This window comes from Lactuca virosa, chromosome 7, assembly GCF_052849685.1.
Source record: "Lactuca virosa cultivar CGN04683 chromosome 7, Lactuca_virosa_CGN04683_v6, whole genome shotgun sequence".
Taxonomy (NCBI): Eukaryota; Viridiplantae; Streptophyta; class Magnoliopsida; order Asterales; family Asteraceae; genus Lactuca; species Lactuca virosa.
In genome coordinates this window covers 171,341,553-171,359,754 of record NC_136432.1, presented here as the reverse complement: position 1 = coordinate 171,359,754, position 18,202 = coordinate 171,341,553, and the positions used below count along the sequence as shown (strand labels likewise).

Genomic DNA, 18,202 nt, shown 5'->3' with positions numbered 1-18,202 from the left:
TATATATATATATATATATAGTCAAGATCAAATAAGAAGGAAATTTTTGGTAGGAAGTTAATAAATTTTTTTTCTACATATTTTTTTCGCGAACAAACAAAATGAATCATTAGATGATTCATTTGTAAGATGATTCACAAGAAAAAATTCTCAAAAATTCATTTATACAATGATTTTGTTGTTATTCATTAAAATTGTCATAAAAGTGAATTTTTTCTTAATTTACTTAAAAATGAATCATAAAGATGTTTTTTTGGGAATTTTTTCTTGTGAATCATCTTACAAATGAATCATTTAGTGATTCATTTATTTTGTTCGTCAAAAAAATATATAGAAAAAAACTTCTTACCTTCTTACCAAAAATTTCCTTCTTACCGGATCTATATATATATATATATATATATATATATATATATATATATATATATATATATATATATATATATATATATATATATATATATATAGGGTCCGGTTTCGGTGATGACTCTTTTTTCCATGAGGACACCTTACAAAAATTGAAAAAAAATATTAAAAAAAAAATAAAATTCATTAAATCGAGCATAGTACTATATCGGAGAGAAAAAAAAATTTGGTCATTAAAACTAAATCATGGATCATAAAAATGATCCATGCTTCAATTTTAATGATGCACTTTTTTTTTAATTTTTTGTTATCCGATATAGTACTATGCTCGATTTTATCATTTGTATTTTTTTTTTCCAATTTTTTTAAGGTGTCCTCACGAGTTCTCATCGAAAAAAGAGTCTTCACCCGATCCTATCTCTTTCTCTCTCTATATATATTGCATTTTAAATTATTAAATATAATAACCGAAGTAAGATTATTAAAAGAAGACTATAATTATACATATATAACTTTTTGTTTGTGTTAATGACTAATATATCATAATATTTTGTATTATAGTGTTAATCAACATTATATTTATTTTTAGATTTAATGTAGGATTGGAACAATTTAGTGTAAAAGTTGAGTTCTAGCAACACGAGTCTATTTTCATTCTTAAAGTCTATTTATAGAGTCTAGAATATAATAAATACTAGAATAAATTACACGGATGGTCCCTTTGGTTTAGTTAATCTGTGTGTTTGGTCCTTATTTTTTTTTAACTCGAATGGTCTCTATAACATATTTTTGTTGCGCGATTGGTCTTGACACAAATAAAAAGACTATATTGCCCTTAATGAATATCCTTTTTATTTTTTTAATCTTTTTAATTTATTTAAATTACTTTATTTTATTTTATTGGGAACCATTGTTTTTAATTTCATCTTATCCATCATTCTTCAAGATCCTTTTACCCTTCCCTCGAATTCATCACCACCATCGATACATGTTTCTACAAACATAAAATTTAAGCCTCATGTAAAATTCAAACCTCCAAATCAAAAGAACATATTAGAATACACATACAAACAAAATTGATACCGAAATAAAGACCAACATTGATCGATTTCTGAAAAATGAAAAGTAAAATTGATTGATTCTTGAAAATTAATACTAAAATCCCAGAAATATAATATGTGACATTATTTTCAGCGAGGAAAAACCGGATGCTTGCTAGAGGTTTGGGTTTTACAGGAAGAGGAGTAGATGAATGAGAGGTTGTTAGGCTTTCCAGCAAGAGAAATTGTTATTAGGAAAGAGATGTTAAAGAGGTGACATGAAAGAGACAGATGCCAAGATTAAAGTGTGGGTCTTTAGGGTGGTGGATTTGCACTCTAAAAGCTGTCGAAAACCATCGATCTTCACCCGAAAAGCAGCTGGAAACCTTCTAAATCCATCGATCTACACTCGAATAGTCACCAGAAACCTTCATATATCGTCGATATACACTCGAATAGCCACTAGAAACCTTTTGAAACCATCGATCTTCACTTGAAAAGCCTTCGACAAGGAGTGACTTTTTTTCTTGAGGATAGTTTGAGCAAGGGCTTCATATTCGATCCGATGATCCAGAAGTAGGAACAAGTGAACTGTAGTGGCTTTCGAGCAAGGGCTTCATCTTCTCCAACAAGTTGTTCTCAACGACATTCATCTTCTCCAGAAAGATATCTCATAGACACAAGAAGATGGGGGAAGAGACGGCATCTGTGTGTGTTGTAGGTTTTAAGGGCCAAGAAACATTAATTTATGTTGATCTGAAATTAGGTTTTAATAAACAAATCATAAATAAGTAATTATTAAATAAAAATAAAAATTAAATAAGAGCAATATAGTCTTTTTAGGTTTGGTAGGGACCAAACGCGCAACAAAATACATTTTAAGGACTATCTGAGTTAAGAAAAAGATTTAGGGACCAAACGCGCAGATTACCCCAAACTTTAGGGACAATTCATGTAATTTACTCTAAATACTCAAAGTCAACTCTACTATACACTCTATAAATAGATAAATGACTTGGTATGCAATAGAAAGATTTGTTCTTCTATACAAAGCGGCAGTCTAAAATTCAGTTAATCATTAACCGGACTAAACATCTATTTATTATAAATGAAACAAGTCTGACAATCAGCTCATAACCTAAAAATCCGCAAAATCGGCAATGGTATTCCGATTTTTAAGACTACTCACAAGCATTCGGTTTAAAACCGAATTGAAACCATTGAACAACAAACTAAAAAAACCATTCGTAAACCAAACCAAACGGTTTCTAAACTACAAAAATAACACTTGGAGTTATAATTCAATTTTGGCCAAAAAGAACATGAATCTACATCGCACTCAACCCTAAAATAAAGTACAGAAAGTTAGTAGGAAATGAAGGCATGAGAATTTAGAACATCTTGAAGCTTGTTTAAAATGGGAAATCGAATACCAATAGGGGGTTATTCAATTTGTAGACCCAATAATCATGTGGCCAAAAACCACCACATGTTCCTCACATGAACATTAAATAATCCAACGTGTTTGGAAAACAAATGAATTATATATAAAGTGTTTATGAAATTCTAAATTAAAACTCATAATAATTTGAACGATTAATCGAGTTATAAATTGTATTGGATTAGTTTTACTTTTAATATATCTTATGTAGTTTTATTAAGATAAAACTTTATAAAAAAACATTATAATCAAAAAGCTATCAAAAAATATTTTTCTAATTAATCAATGAAATTTAGATTTTTTGTCTCGGTCAGAGAGAGGATGTTGATTGGTTGGGATACAGAGTCTCTCACACGTAGCCCTAGGGGAGGCATTGAGTTGACGCAGTGGAATGGTTTTATTTCTTTGATGTAGGGTCTTCATTTCAAGCCTAGACCTTGGGATGGCTTATTGACATGTGTGATTCATTTATTGTCTCTCTATCTCGTGCTTTTCTTGATAATTGTATGTTGTTCACGGGTGGATGAGAGACTATATGGAACAATTGAGTTCATATCAAGTTGAACATCTTTATTTGGAGATTGTGGTTACATAGTATACCCATAAAAGAGATACTTTCTTTTCGAGGCGTTATGGTGGATTCGATCATGTGTACTCTCTGCTCCCTTGCTGCTGATTCTATTAACCATCTTTTTGCATGTTTTAGTCAGTTTATTGAGTTATGATGTCGTGTTGCTATTTAGTGAGGCATTCAAATCCCTCACCAATTCTTCTTTCTTGGTCAGATTCTATTGCGTTACGGGGCGGTCAACGAAAGGCTTTTTATGATGTGGTAATGACCACATCTTGGTGTTTATTGTCTTTTTGTAATTACAGTTTTTTAGATTGGTTATGCCTAGGAAATCCTTACTTTTTGATAATGTGGTAGATAAAGCATTCTTTTGGATTTCAAATAGGTGTAGCAATGCTAAGATAGGTTGGAGTTCTTGGTTACATAATGTTGTTTTAGCTTGTAATATGTTGCGATGAACTTTTTCTGGCATCTTGTTAGTGTTTTTATTAAAAAATTTGTTGTTCCAAAAAAAATGAAATTTAGATTTTATTTTAAAATAAATCACCGCATAAAAATAATTTCTATAAAAATTATTGTAGTTTTAAATTTATTTAATTAATCATTCGGATTTTTTGTTTAACACTTACAGCTTTAATTGAAAAATATTTTCCAATTGTTTTTCAATTCATTACCGAAAAAATCATTTTACCGATTATGAAGAAAAAAAATACTAACTTTTAGTGGTCAAATAAAAAAAATAATGATTAAAAAAATCAAACTCTATGATTTCTCTATGAAAATTTGTCATAGATTTAGCGCGGGATAATTTCAAAAAACCCTTAAGTTTTTAAGAAATTTGTGGTTTTACCCTTTGACAGCATTTTGGTTCGTTTATACCGCAAACTTGCAATATTTTTTCGGTTTTACCCTTTTAACAGGTTCAGCCGGTTACCTGTTACCTGCTTAGGTGGCGAGCCACGTGTGCGCTGAATGGGCTGATCTCGCTGACGTGTCATCGACATATGCACTGACTGTGCTTTATTCATTTAATACAAAAATTGGAAGCTTTTAGGGAGAATGGATTCGGGGGACTCGAACCCACCACCTCTCATTCAGAAACCAAAGCGCAAAACACTAAGCTGGGAAACTTTTTGTGTTTCTCAACCTGAAAACATTATATATAATGTATATTAACGAAAAAATTTATATTCAATAATAATAATAATAATAATAATAACTAGAAAAGATTCTCCGGCGTTGCCGGGGTCGGAAGGTATTGTTTTGTAAAGTAAAGTAGCATGTTGGTTGCTTTTTGTCCGTTAATGTGAGGGTAATTTGGTCTTTTCAGGTAGTAGGGACTGAATTTGTCATCATGGGTAAACCATATGGACCATTTATGTAATTTTGTCGTCAAATTCAACAAAACCTAAGGACCATTTATGTAAAATAAACCAATTCCTTACTGTTCATAAATGATTTTACACATTAAAAAAAACTCATTAATTAAAGAAGTGACGATAAAAAAAATGGGAATCGTTTAAAGCAAAAGCGGAGCGAGAGAATTGAGCGGAAGAAATAAAAAACAATAACTTAGAGGAAAAGTGGCAACAGGTAAAACAATTGAGGCAAAAGAGTAAAAAAAAAAGTTGTAGAATTACCGTTTCATAAAAGTGTTATCCTTTAAACAAAGTGACACAAACAAAAATGGAGAGACCGAAAATGTAATTTAAGGGACCAAAAGTGACAAAAATATCTCAGGTTTACTGTTCTTTTTCTTACTGTTCATAAATGATTTTACACATTAAAAAAACCCATTAATTAAAGAAGTGACGATAAAAAAAATGGGAATCGTTTAAAGCAAAAGCGGAGCGAGAGAATTGAGCGGAAGAAGTAAAAAACAATAACTTAGGGGAAAAGTGGCAACATGTAAAACAATTGAGGCAAAAGAGTAAAAAAAAAGTTGTAGAATTACCGTTTCATAAAAGTGTTATCCTTTAAACAAAGTGACACACAAACAAAAATGAAGGGACCGAAAATGTAATTTAAAGGACCAAAAGTGGCAAAAATATCTCAGGTTTACTGTTCTTTTTCTCCACAACTTTAATATATATATAATAATAATAATAATAATAATAATAATTATTATTATTATTATTATTATTATTATTATTATTATTATTATTATTTTCTTTTTTTTATAAGTGTATACATATATTTTTAATTATAGTTTAAAGGTACAAAATACGTTTTTAAAGATTAAAAAACATATTTAATGGTATATATATATATATATATATATATATATATATATATATATATTAAAGCGTATTTGGTTTATTTATACACTTAAAAACGCATTTTTAAATATATAAATGTATCTTTTACGATTTTAAAAGTATAAATACATTTTAAATTACGTTTTTAAAGGTATAAATATATTTATAAATATAAAAAATATTTTTTTAAAGATTAAAATACAATTTTGTAAAGGTATTTATACACTTAAAAACGTATGCACGCCTTTAAAAACGTAGTTTTCTGAAGAAATATGTATTTGTAGACTTAAAATGATTTTTTTAATATATATAAATACCTTTCAAAAAATGTATTTTAAATATCTAAAGGCGTACATATGTTTTTAAGTGTATAAATAAACCAAATACACTTTAAAAAATATATATACCATTAAATATGTTTTTTAATCTTTAAAAACGTATTTTTTACATTTATAAATATAATTATACCTTTAAACTATAATTAACAAAATATGTATACACTTATAAAAAAAGAAAATAATAATAATAATAATAATAATAATAATAATAATAATAATAATTGTATATAATTTTTTTCGTTAATATACATTATATATAATGTTTTCAGGTTTAGAAAGATAAAAAGCTTCCTAACTTAGTGGTATGCGCTTTGGTTTCTGAATTGGAGGTGGTGGGTTCGAATCCCCCCACTCCATTCTCCATAATAGCTTCAAATTTTTGTATTAAATGCATAAAGCACAGTCACCGCATATGTGGCTGACACGTCAGCGAGATCAGCCCAATCAGCGCACACGTGGATCGCCACCTATGCAGGTAACTGGCTGAACCTGTTAAAAGGGTAAAACTGATTTTTTTTGCAAGTTTGCGGTATAAACGAACCAAAATGCTGTCAAATGGTAAAACCGCAAATTCCTGAAAAACTTAAGGGTTTTTATTACATTATACCGATTTAGCGCAAGTAGCATGTAAAACAATATTAAACTTGAAAATTTGGTTTATGTGTTTGTCAAAATATTTGGGTTCAGTTGCGGAACTTCAACATTGAATGTAGGGGCTGAAATTAATAGACTATGGACTATTGGCAAGCAGGGGACCACATCGAAAAGTTACATTTTTAAGCCTAATATGTATAAAAGTTAATGGCATATAAACTATTTATAACTAAAAAAACAATTTTGAGGGGGGGGGGGGTGGGAATCCCTTATGGCCCTTATAATGCTCTGCCCATGTTGGGTTTAGGTTACAAAATTATTATTTTGGATAAATCGTCCGTATGAGCATGTTTTATTATGGATTTGATCCAGACATTTAACTCTCGTTAAAACCCTATGTTAGGTCAAAAACACGTACCTCTCATATGAGAGCAACTATGTCTTTTTACCTCTCATCTATATCTTACTCTATTACTGCCATTATGAAACCATCATCCCAATACGACTTTAAATTAATTAGCCATATTAACCTTTTTTCCTTCAAAATTTCATCCATATTCTTTTCATCTTTTTCATATTATCCAATTAACGTTTCGATGTCTTTGTTTTCATCTTCGTCATTTTCGAACAAGTTGGCAATCAAGGTTTCCTCTGTTTTTATGACCTCTGAATAAGTATAGTAAACCTAGCCTATGTGGAGTTTACGACCTCTGAATCTATACATCAAGGCTGAAAACATACACGATAATGATTCTATTTTTTAATTACATTTACGATTTCTTGAGTGAGAAAGTAAGATATATGACAAGCTTTGGAAAGCCTTTTTTTCTTGTTATTGATAAATGGTTATCCCACAATGTTTTCTATGGAAGTGTATCACCGAGGTTAGTTCACTAGATTCTCTGGAAGGAGGTACATAAAATGAAAATTTTGCATCATTGACCTATTAGATATATGTTAACACGATGTCGCGGACGTATTAAACAAATAAAATTTCACTGCTGATTGCACTAATAATATATCACATAGAAACAGGGTCGAATCCTCAGGGACACAGCGTAACGGCCAATACCTTTTTTGCATCAGACACATTCTAGTCAATAAACATAAATATAAAAGGGGGTTTTTAAATTAAACTAAAAACTAAAAATTACAGTGAAAATAAATTAAACGAAAATCAATAATTAAAACGATTTTAGTTCTGCTGTGACTTTCCTAATCATGCAATCAGTCCATATCTGGTTATTCCGAATGCGTTCTATCTAAGCTGATACGGAGAAAAACTAACAAGCTCTAGTATAATCTCTTTTACCTAGTTAAATTAACCAAAACAAGCTTTTAAGTTAACCCTAACTTTTTACTGTCTAATTAAACAAGCTCTTAATTAAAATCAGAAAAATTGCATTAAGATCTGTGTAAAATTCTCAGAAATACCCATTACTTCTCACAAGCTCTGAAGCGTAAATGTATGATTTGTTACAGTTTATATCAGAGTTAAATCCCAAACAAAGAACCAATCTGACACTTGTTACTTTTTACCAGTCGACAAGAACAATTACGGATTCTATTAACTGATTAACTGGAATGATAAACCCTAGCTAGGTGATCATACTAACAATAATTAAAATTCAAACATTCATTAAGCTCAAAATTGAAAAATCTAGATAGAAACACAAAACGAAAATCAGATCTGATAACTAATCACATGAAAAGTACTAGTCTAATGCAAAACTAAAAACTAAGGTTTTAGCCAAACATGGTTAAAAACGAATTAAAACTAATAAAAAAATAAACTAACTGATTTTTAATGCATTTAAGGAAATTATTTCTAAAACACTGTTTGTTTTTCTATCGCACACTTCCATTGTAAAACTTATCCGACTCTTATGTTGGTTTATATTTTGAAAACATTTAAAGCACGTGAAAAGATAATTATCAAAAATTGATTGCAACGAGACTGTTATTTTCAGTACCTATCATACTTCATCTTTACAGAGATATCGAAATGTAAATAATATCCTCATCTCATGTAAATTTTTCAAAAAAATTTGTTTTTTTTTACATTTTTTGAATTTTAAAATTTTTTAAATGTAGGAAAATAAAAAACTAAATTAACTAGAAATAAAATATTTTTGGGTTTTTTTTATAAATGTAGCAAAATAAAAAGGAAAATATTTTTGTATGTTTTAAATTTTTTTATATGCAAATGCAAAAAAGAAAAATTTGAAAAATTTAACCTAAAAAAAACTGAAATTAATTTTTTTTTTAAATGCAATTTTTTAAAAAAAAACTTAAAATGATGCATTGTCCTCAATGCTCAGAGAGGAATGAATAACTTAATAAAGCATATAAAAGCAAAAAATTGTAGCTAGGAATGAATGCACCTGATAAATATGCAGAAAATTCTGATTTTTACAAAAATGTTGGCGAAAAATCTGAATTTTAGCAACTCTATCGATCCTCTGATTTCCCCAAGCTTTATTGGATCTGCGAACATCTCTTTATTGAAAGCATAAAAAACTAAAAGCTATGTGGGTTGCCTCCTGGAAAGCCGTCATTTTTTAAAGCCGTTAGCTCGACTTTGCCCAACCAGATTTGCTAACTGGTGTGGTTGCGATTTCTCTAAAGCTCGACTCTCTTCCTTGTCACTCCAGACCCCTTCAAATATGGCAAGATTGGCGGATCTAGAACTTTTTCCGCAAGCTGGAAAGACTTCATATTTTCTTCAGATAAGTTTTTCAGTTTTTTGAACTTCTTTCTGTTTATGATCTTCTTCTTATTTCAAGAAGTCTTCTCATTTTTCTTATTTTTCTTTTTAGAAAATTTCCCAGCAAAAATCATCACTTTTTCTTTAATCCCTTTTCCAAAAATCTTCTTTTCTTTCTTCCCAAGCGTATCTTTTTCTGCCATCTCCTTCTCTGATGTTTCTTCAGCAGAAATCAACTTTTCTTTCACCTCCCCAAGCTTATTTCGTTTCAGCTCCTTGGATGTATTATCATATACATTCCTGTCTAAATATAAATATTGCACGTAAACATTAAAAAACTCATAGCAGCCCTTAGATAAAGGATTGCTAGTACCCAGATAATTAACAAAAACTTTATCAAAAGTATCAAAATCATTAATATTAAAGTTCACCACATCCCCATCAAATTCCATTGAAAGTGTACCAGCAAAAACATCAAAATTTTGTTTTATCAGTTTTTAGAAAAGGTCTTCCCAAAATAATTGAGTTTTTATCTGATATGTCTACAATGTCCATATCTATAATGTAAAAATCAGCGGGAAAAATCAAACTATCCACTTGGACAATAACATCCTCCAGTACACCTTTTGGATGTACTGTCGAGTGATCAACCAGCTGGATAATTGTCCCGGTCTTTTGTAAAATTTCCATTTTTAATTTTTCAAAAACAGAAAAGAGAAGGACGTTGAATGAAGCTCCTAAGCCAAGCATGGCGTTTGAAAATTTTAGGTCACCCAATTTACAAGGAATCGAGAAAATCCCCGGATCCTTGGACTTTGGAGGCAAACCTTTTTGTAAAATAGAGGATATATTTTTGCCAACTTTGATAATTTCATCAAATTTCATTTTTTCTTTGAACTCCATAAATCTTTCAGAAACTTGGCATAACGAGGGATATGTTGGATAACATCTAAAAGTGGAAGATTTACCTCAACCTTACAAAAAATTTCCATAATGTCTTCATCATTTCTTTCGCGCTTTGTATTTCTCAGTCGTGACGGGAAGGGTGGTAAGGGCTTGTACTCCTTCAAATTCTGCTTAGCTGGTTGTGGAGTTTCTGTTCCTTTATTCTCTTCAATTTCTTCTTCAACCAGAACTTCTTCATATTCTTCTTCTTCTTTTTCTGGTTCTTTTACATCTTCTTCTTCAACCAGAACTTCTTCATATTCTTTTTTAGCTTCTTTTTTGGTTCATAAGTGCTTGGGCTTTCATAACTTTTCCTACTTCTCAAGGAAATAGCACTTACATTATGCTTCGTATTATTCTCAGTGTGCTCCGGTAACTTTCCTTGAGATTCAAGACAACCCACAGAAGTGGCAAGTTGAGACACCTGATGTTCCAGATTCTTGATACTAGCTCTGGTTTCGTTCTAAAATGCTTGGGTGCTCATGGAAAGAATCTTCACAATATATTCTAAGGCCACAATGACTGGGTTGCTGATGCGAGTTCTGATTCTGAAATTTTGACTCTAATAATTTTGTTGATTCGAATTCTGAAAGTTGTGCTGATTCTGATAATTTTGTTGAAAGTTCGTCTGCTGAAAACCTGGAGGATGTTGAAATTGTTGTCTTTGCTAATAATTCCTGTTCAGATAAAAATTTGGAGGCTGATTAAAGTTTTTTTGTTGCTAGTATCCTCCGACAGCTTTTACTAGAGCCACATCCTTTTGCAGTAGTGAACACATATCTGTTGGGTGTTCAATTTTTAAGCATATACCACATTGTTTCTTCGCAACTATTTTTTCTTTTGTCAGGACCATAACCACTTTTGTCAGATCGGAAATTTGGGACTCCAGATGAGCATTGTTGAATTCTTGGACACCCCTTGGATGATCAGAATGCCACTCGTCTTCGTTTTCGAAATGTTTTGACTCTATCACCAACTTCTAGATCAGCTCCCGGATTGCAGTTGGTGTCATATCACCTAAGGAACCGCCACTGGAAGCATGTATTAGATGCCTTTCCATGGGTGTCAGATCTTCACAGAAATAGTTTTAGAGCCGATAATCATTGATCCCATGTTGTGGGCACTGAACCAACAACTTCTTGAACCTTTCCCAGTAAGTATGTAAAGCTTCTCTTTTTCCTTGTTTGATACCGAGGATTTCTCTTCTGAGACTTGAAACTCGTGTTTCTAGAAAGTACTTCTCTAAAAACAACTTCGCGAGTTCTGTCCAAGTGGTGATCGATCCGGATGAGAGCTCACACAACCATTCTCTCGTTGAGTCTTGAACTGAAAAGGGGAATGCCCTTAACATTATCTGATCTTCAGTAACAGCACGTAGCTTCATTCTATAGCATACCACATGAAATTCCTTAATGAATTTATGTGGGTCTTCGTTTTCCAAGCCTCTGAATGTCGGGAGAAGGTGTATCAGACCAGATTTGAGCTCCAAATTCTGAGCTTCCGAAAACCTAATGGGCAGAGGCTGCTGATTAACTTCTTAAGTGGCCCATTCTCTTAGAGTCTTTTATGCTTCTTCTCCCGCGTCACTCATGGTTGGTTTTTCAGATTTTAAAGGTTTTGGAGTTTCATATTTTTCAGATTGTGTTTCAGAAGAGTCTGTTTGCTCAGATTTTACTGAGGATGGTGGGGAATAAGTTTTAAAGGGGCTATCAGAAGGTGAAGATGGGGGTACCTTCGGAAAAAATGGAAAATTCGGATTCGGTTCGTTCCACAAGGGACTGCCTTGTGGTTTGGTAATTTCTGGAGGTACTGAAGAGGACGAACCAAAGAAACCAGCTGATTGTTTTCTCTTCGTTGCTTCTTTATTTAGTTTACTTGCAATTCTTTCAATTTTTGGATCAAAACCTAGAGATGTACTTGTACAAAAATTTCTTGGCATAAAACTATTAGAAGCACCGTGTCCCTGGTAATGGAGCCAATTTGTTAACACGTTGTCGCGGGCGTATTAAGCAAATAAAATTTCACTGCTGGTTACACTAATAATATTGCACAAGGAAACAGGGTCGAATCCTCAAGGACACAACCTAACGGTCAATGCCTTTTTGCATCTGACACATTCTAGTCAAGAAACAAAAAATATAAAAGGGGTTTTTTAAATTAAACTAAAAACTAAAAATTACAGTGAAAATAAATTAAACGAAAATCAATAATAAAAACGATTTCAGTTATGTTGCGACTTTCGTAATCATGCAATCAGTCCAGATCTGGTTATTCAGAATGCTTTTTTTATCTAAGTTGATACTGAGAAAAACTAACAAGCTCTAGTGTAATCTCTTTTACCTAGTTAAGTTTGATGGGTTTTAGCCAAAAGAACATCCTATGTGCTCATGCAAACCCTAAAGCTTGGATCTAGGCTTCTCTATTGTACATGCAATTCATCCAAGACTTTCTAACCCTAGATCTAGCATACATGATTCGAAATTGACATAAGAAAACAGATCTAGATGATTACCTCTTGAACAATAGCTTGAATCTTCTTGTCTTGGAGCTTAGAGTTACAAGTGTCACTCCTCTAATGGATTACAAACACCAAAGAAGCAAGAGGATGATATTGGAGAGAGGGGAGAGGCACAATTTTGGCTATGATCTCTCTAGGGTATCAAGTGGCCGAAATTTGGAAGCCTTAGGGTCTTATTTATACTGGTGCTGCTAGGGTTTCAGCCTAAACACTAATGGACAGCTTAGGCCTTAAGCTATCCAAGTAAGCTTCTGGAATAGGGCCTTATGGCCGAAATTATGGATGGACACATCCTAATTTCGTTCATGCCTAGTCCAAGAGGCTCCTCAGCCCAATACTCAACTATCACACATTTGACAGTTTAAGTCCCTGTTATTAAATTAATACCTTTTAGCCACATAATTTATTTCTTAATTAATTGTTGTCTAATATTAATTTAATTATATGATTTCTATATAATTCATATAATATATTAATAAACCATATTAACCTCTCTATTAATAAATCACCCTGTCAAGTTGCTTTTGGTGAAGGCAACCCAAAAGGACCATGCACAACCGGGTCAAGTACTTACCAAATATAGTTACGGGCTTAGACACTAATCCAACATTCTCCCACTTGGATAAGTTTAGTAACTATAAATGCAAGCACAATCCGATTAGAAATCGTAGCTCTCAAAGACGCTGTCTAACTCTGATCTTATCAGTAACCTGTCCTCTAGATAAGGGATCGTATAGTCCTCCGTTCTAGATATCGTGCGGAATAATACATGGAACATAGTCATACTTATTGTCCAGCAGTTGTTTCTCGATCTCTGATTCGTATGACATAGAACTTAATTGAACACATCAATTCAGTCCTGACCGGGCCCGACACATAAGTGAAACAAAATCATCGAGGGGCCCTGATATCGCTTTTACCCTCTTAGGATAAAAGGAACAGATAAACTTCGACTTATATGCATATACCATTCACAAATCAAATCATACACAACAATGCGTTTTATAACATCAAGTTACTGATGCGTTTACACATTATCAATGCACAACCAACTTGCAAACAATAAACCATATATCTAGGTTTTAAGACCATATGATATTATCGTCTTGCGATCACTCGTGATAAATCCCATGAAGTGATACCAGCAAGCGCGGGTCTAATCCAATGCTCAAATCAAACTCATAAGCACTCATGAACGTTGCAGCAAACCTTTGCTATGTCTAATACACTTTAGACAATCTACACACCAATTCATGACAATCTTCTTTCATACCTACTCCCAAAGTATGAGCGACTGTGGAACATTCGAATAATCTTATTATTTAGGAAGTTAAAACATGCAAAATGAAACAATAGGTAAATAATTAACATAAGACAGTAACTTTACTTATAAATAATACCCTTTTATTTAATCATCAAATGTCAATTACATTTATCTATTACACGTTTCTAAACTATCTAATCTAAACTAATATCTTCCTTCAGCCCGATGCTCCTAGCGTGCTGCAAGTGCTTAACCCTACTTAGTCCCTTCTTAAGGGGATCTGCTGGGTTATCTTCTGACGATACCCTCTTCACTATGAGGAGTCCTTCCTCTACCCGATGTCGAATAAAGTGATATTTTCTGTCGATATGTCGAGATTTGCCATGATCCCTCGGTTCCTTGGTTAAGGCAGCCGCTCCTTCATTATCACATAAAATTTCCATGGGCTCCTTTATTGCTAGCACAACTCCAAGGTCTCCAATGAATTTCTTCAACCATATCGCCTCCTTTGACGCTTCGCTCGCCGCTATATACGCTGATTCGCACGTTGAATCAGCTACGGTCTCCTGCTTGGAACTTTTCCAAGTCACTGCTCCTCTATTTAGGGTAAAGACCCAGCCCGGCTGCGAACGGTAGTTGTCCCTGTCGGTTTGAAAACTGGCGTCACTATACCCTCGCACCCTTAAGTCATCACTCCCTCCGAGGACTAGAAACCATTCCTTGGTCCTCCGAAGGTACTTAAGAATATTCTTGACTGCGGTCCAATGTGCTTTGATAGGGTTCCCTTGATATCTGCTGACCATGCTCAAAGCGAAGGCCACATCAGGGCGAGTACAAGTCATAACATACATGATCGAGCCAACTGCGGAAGTGTAAGGTACTCGGTTCATCTCTGCTATCTCGACTTTAGTACTCGGACTTTGAGTCTTACTCAACTTGGCATTACTTTGGATTGGTAACTCCCCCTTATTTGAATTCTCCATACTAAAACACTTTAGTACCTTGTCCAAGTAAGTATTCTGACTAAGTCCTATCAGTCTCTTACTTCTGTTTCTCACTATCCTTATTCCCAGAATATAGGCAGCCTCTCCGAGGTCCTTCATAGCGAAGCACTTCCCAAGCCAGGATTTAACTTCCTTTAGGGTTGGGATGTCGTTTCCTATGAGTAGTATGTCATCAACATACAATACGATAAATCTAACTATACTCCCACTGGCTTTGACATATACACATGATTCATCCTCGCTTCGTAGAAAAGAAACTCCTTGACTTTCTGATTGAAACAAAGATTCCATCTGCGAGATGCTTGTTTTAGTCCATAGATGGACTTCTCAAGCTTACATACTCTATTGGGATGCTTCGCATTGACAAAACCTTCTGGCTGATTCATGTAAACATCCTCAGCCAACTTCCCGTCAAGGAAAGCGGTTTTGACATCCATTTGCCATATTTCATAGTCATGAAATGCAGCAATGGCTAGCATCACCCATATAGACTTTATCTTCGCAACTGGTGAGAAGGTTTCATCATAGTCAACTCCAGGAGTTTGAGTGAAACCCTTTGCAACCAATCGCGCCTTATAGGTGTGTACATTCCCATCCACGCCAGTCTTCTTCTTGAAGATCCACTTGCACCCGACCGTCTTACGCCCTGGCACATTGTCAACTAAATTCCAAACTTGGTTGTCATACATGGACTGAATCTCGCTGTCCATAGCCTCTTTCCATTTCGCAGAGTCCGGGCCTGCCATGGCTTCCTTATAGCTGTTAGGTTCGTCCAAATTTACTAGTGTACTATCACTAATAAACGTATCCCCTTCAGTAGTGATATGGAAACCATAAAACTGGGGTGGAACACTAACTCTTTCGGAACGTCTAAGAGGTAAGGACTTGTCAATCGGTTCAATCGGAGTTTCCTCCTCGGGTTGAGCGCCAGTGTTAGAGGTTCCTTCATCGCTCGACTCTTGAAGCTCTTCAAGATCGATTTGCCTCCCACTGTCCCCTTGGCTTATGAGTTCTCGCTCTCGGAAAACCCCTCTCCTTGAAACGAAGACAACATTATCACTCGGTCTATAGAAGAGATATCCAAAGGACTTCTGCGGGTAGCCGATGAAAATACATCGCTCACTACGAGGTTCGAGCTTGTCGTGAGTCTCTCGTCTTACGAATGCCTCACAACCCCAAACCTTGATGTGTGCCAACGAGGGAGCTTTCCCTGTCCACATCTCGTGAGGTGTTTTGGCAACCTTCTTCGTAGGGACTAAGTTAAGGATATGGGCAGCAGTCTCTAAGGCATACCCCCAAAATGAGATAGGTAGCGAAGCACGACTCATCATGGAACGAACCATGTCTAGCAAGGTTCGATTATACCTCTCAGCCACACCATTCAATTGTGGTGTCCTAGGTGGCGTTAATTGCGAAACAATTTTGCATTCCTTGAGGTAGTCGTGGAATTCAAGACTTAGGTACTCTCCACATCGATCGGATCGAAGCATCTTGATTTTCCTGCCCAACTGATTCTCCACTTCTTGTTTAAACTCTTTGAACTTTTCAAAGGTTTCTGACTTGTGCTTGATTAAGTAGATATACCCATATCTGCTATAATCATCGGTGAAATTCACATAGAAGCGGATCGCATCCGTTGTGGTGGATCTAAAGGGTCCACATATATCTGTATGTATGAGATCCAATAAACCCTCACCCCTCGCACACGTGCCAGTGAAGGGTGACTTGGTCATCTTTCCAAGTAAACAAGACTCACAGACGTCATCATTCCTAAGGTCGAATGACTCCAACACTCCATCCTTTTGGAGTTGGGCTATGCGTTTCTTGTTGATATGTCCAAGACGACAATGCCACAAGCATGCTTTATCCAAATAATTGGAAGAATCAATACACAACACATCATTTCCTAAATTGTCTACAACCATCACAGTTTCATATATTCCATTACAAGGCAATGCTTCAAAATAGAAAACACCATTAAGAGAAGCATTAATAGAACCTTTTTCATTATCAAATGAATATCTAAAACCCTGTCTATACAAACCATGAAGTGAAATGATGTTTCTTGCCATATCTAGCGAATAGCAACATTTGTTTAAATCTAATCCTAATCCACTACTGAGCACTGAAGAGTAAACTCCGATCTTGGTGACAGGCGACGATCTTCTGTTCCTCATGATCAAATTTATCTTCCCATGCTCCACATCCCTATTTCTTATTAGGCCATGCAAGTCAGAAGAAATGTGAAAACCACATCTTGTATCAAGAACTCAAGAAATAACATGTGATGAATCATTAGATTTAATAGTGTAAATACTGTTGGATTAGTGTCTAAGCCTGTAACCATATTTGGTAAGTACTTGACCCGGTTGTGCATGGTCCTTTTGGGTTGCCTTCACCAAAACAACTTGACTGGAGAAATAATAGAGAAAGAGGTTATTATGGTTTATTAATATATTATAAGAATAATATATTAAAAGAGAAATCATATTTGTTTAATTAACATTGGTCAAGAATTAATTAAGAATTAATTTTGTGATCAAAAGAAGTTAATTGAACTAGGGGGACTGAACTATAATTATGTGATAGTTGCAAAGTAGGGCAAAGGATGCCCTATATGATATGGTGGACGAATTCAAGGGGATAAGGCCTTAGAATTCGTCCATGATAAGGTTCTAGGGTTATCCTTTGGGTTGCTTGGTGGCTAAGCAACCATATAAGGATAAGGACTGAAACCCTAATTCCTACACCTATATAAAGACCCCTTGGCATAAGAAATTCGGCCAGTTGATACCTAGGGTTCCTAGAGCCGAATTTCATACCTACCCTCTCTCTTTCTTGCCTCTCCATTTGCTCTAGGTGTTTGTGAGACATTAGAGGTACTACACTTGTGGTACTTGCTTTCAAAGACAAGAATATTCAAGATACAAGTTGTTATTACAACATAACAACAAGAGGTATGTATTCCATTCTCCTCATGATTTTTGAAATTACCTAGGAGCATGTTATGTTTCTTTTGTGTTCATAATGTTGTATAAATAATAGTGAAAAACATAGATCCGTATCTAGGGTTGCATGCACACATAGGATTGTTTGTATAAAAAATCCATCAGTGGTATCAGAGCCATTTGGTTTTGTTTTTCAATTAGTTTTATT

The 18,202-nt window shown here is 34.0% G+C and overlaps 1 protein-coding gene across 1 annotated transcript; it reads right to left on the bottom strand.

Annotated features, from left to right (window-relative positions):
* Positions 1-9,789: 9,789 nt before the first annotated feature.
* Positions 9,790-10,218, bottom strand: LOC145127311 (uncharacterized). Its single transcript, XM_079062528.1, has one exon. It carries the CDS (start codon positions 10,216-10,218, stop codon positions 9,790-9,792), a length of 429 nt encoding a protein of 142 aa, XP_078918654.1.
* Between the last annotated feature and the right edge of the window lie 7,984 nt (positions 10,219-18,202).

What these genes read in the sequence shown, in the direction of transcription:
- LOC145127311 (XM_079062528.1), bottom strand. Translation starts at nt 10,218, where the DNA reads ATGGAGTTCAAAGAAAAAATGAAATTTGATGAAATTATCAAAGTTGGC.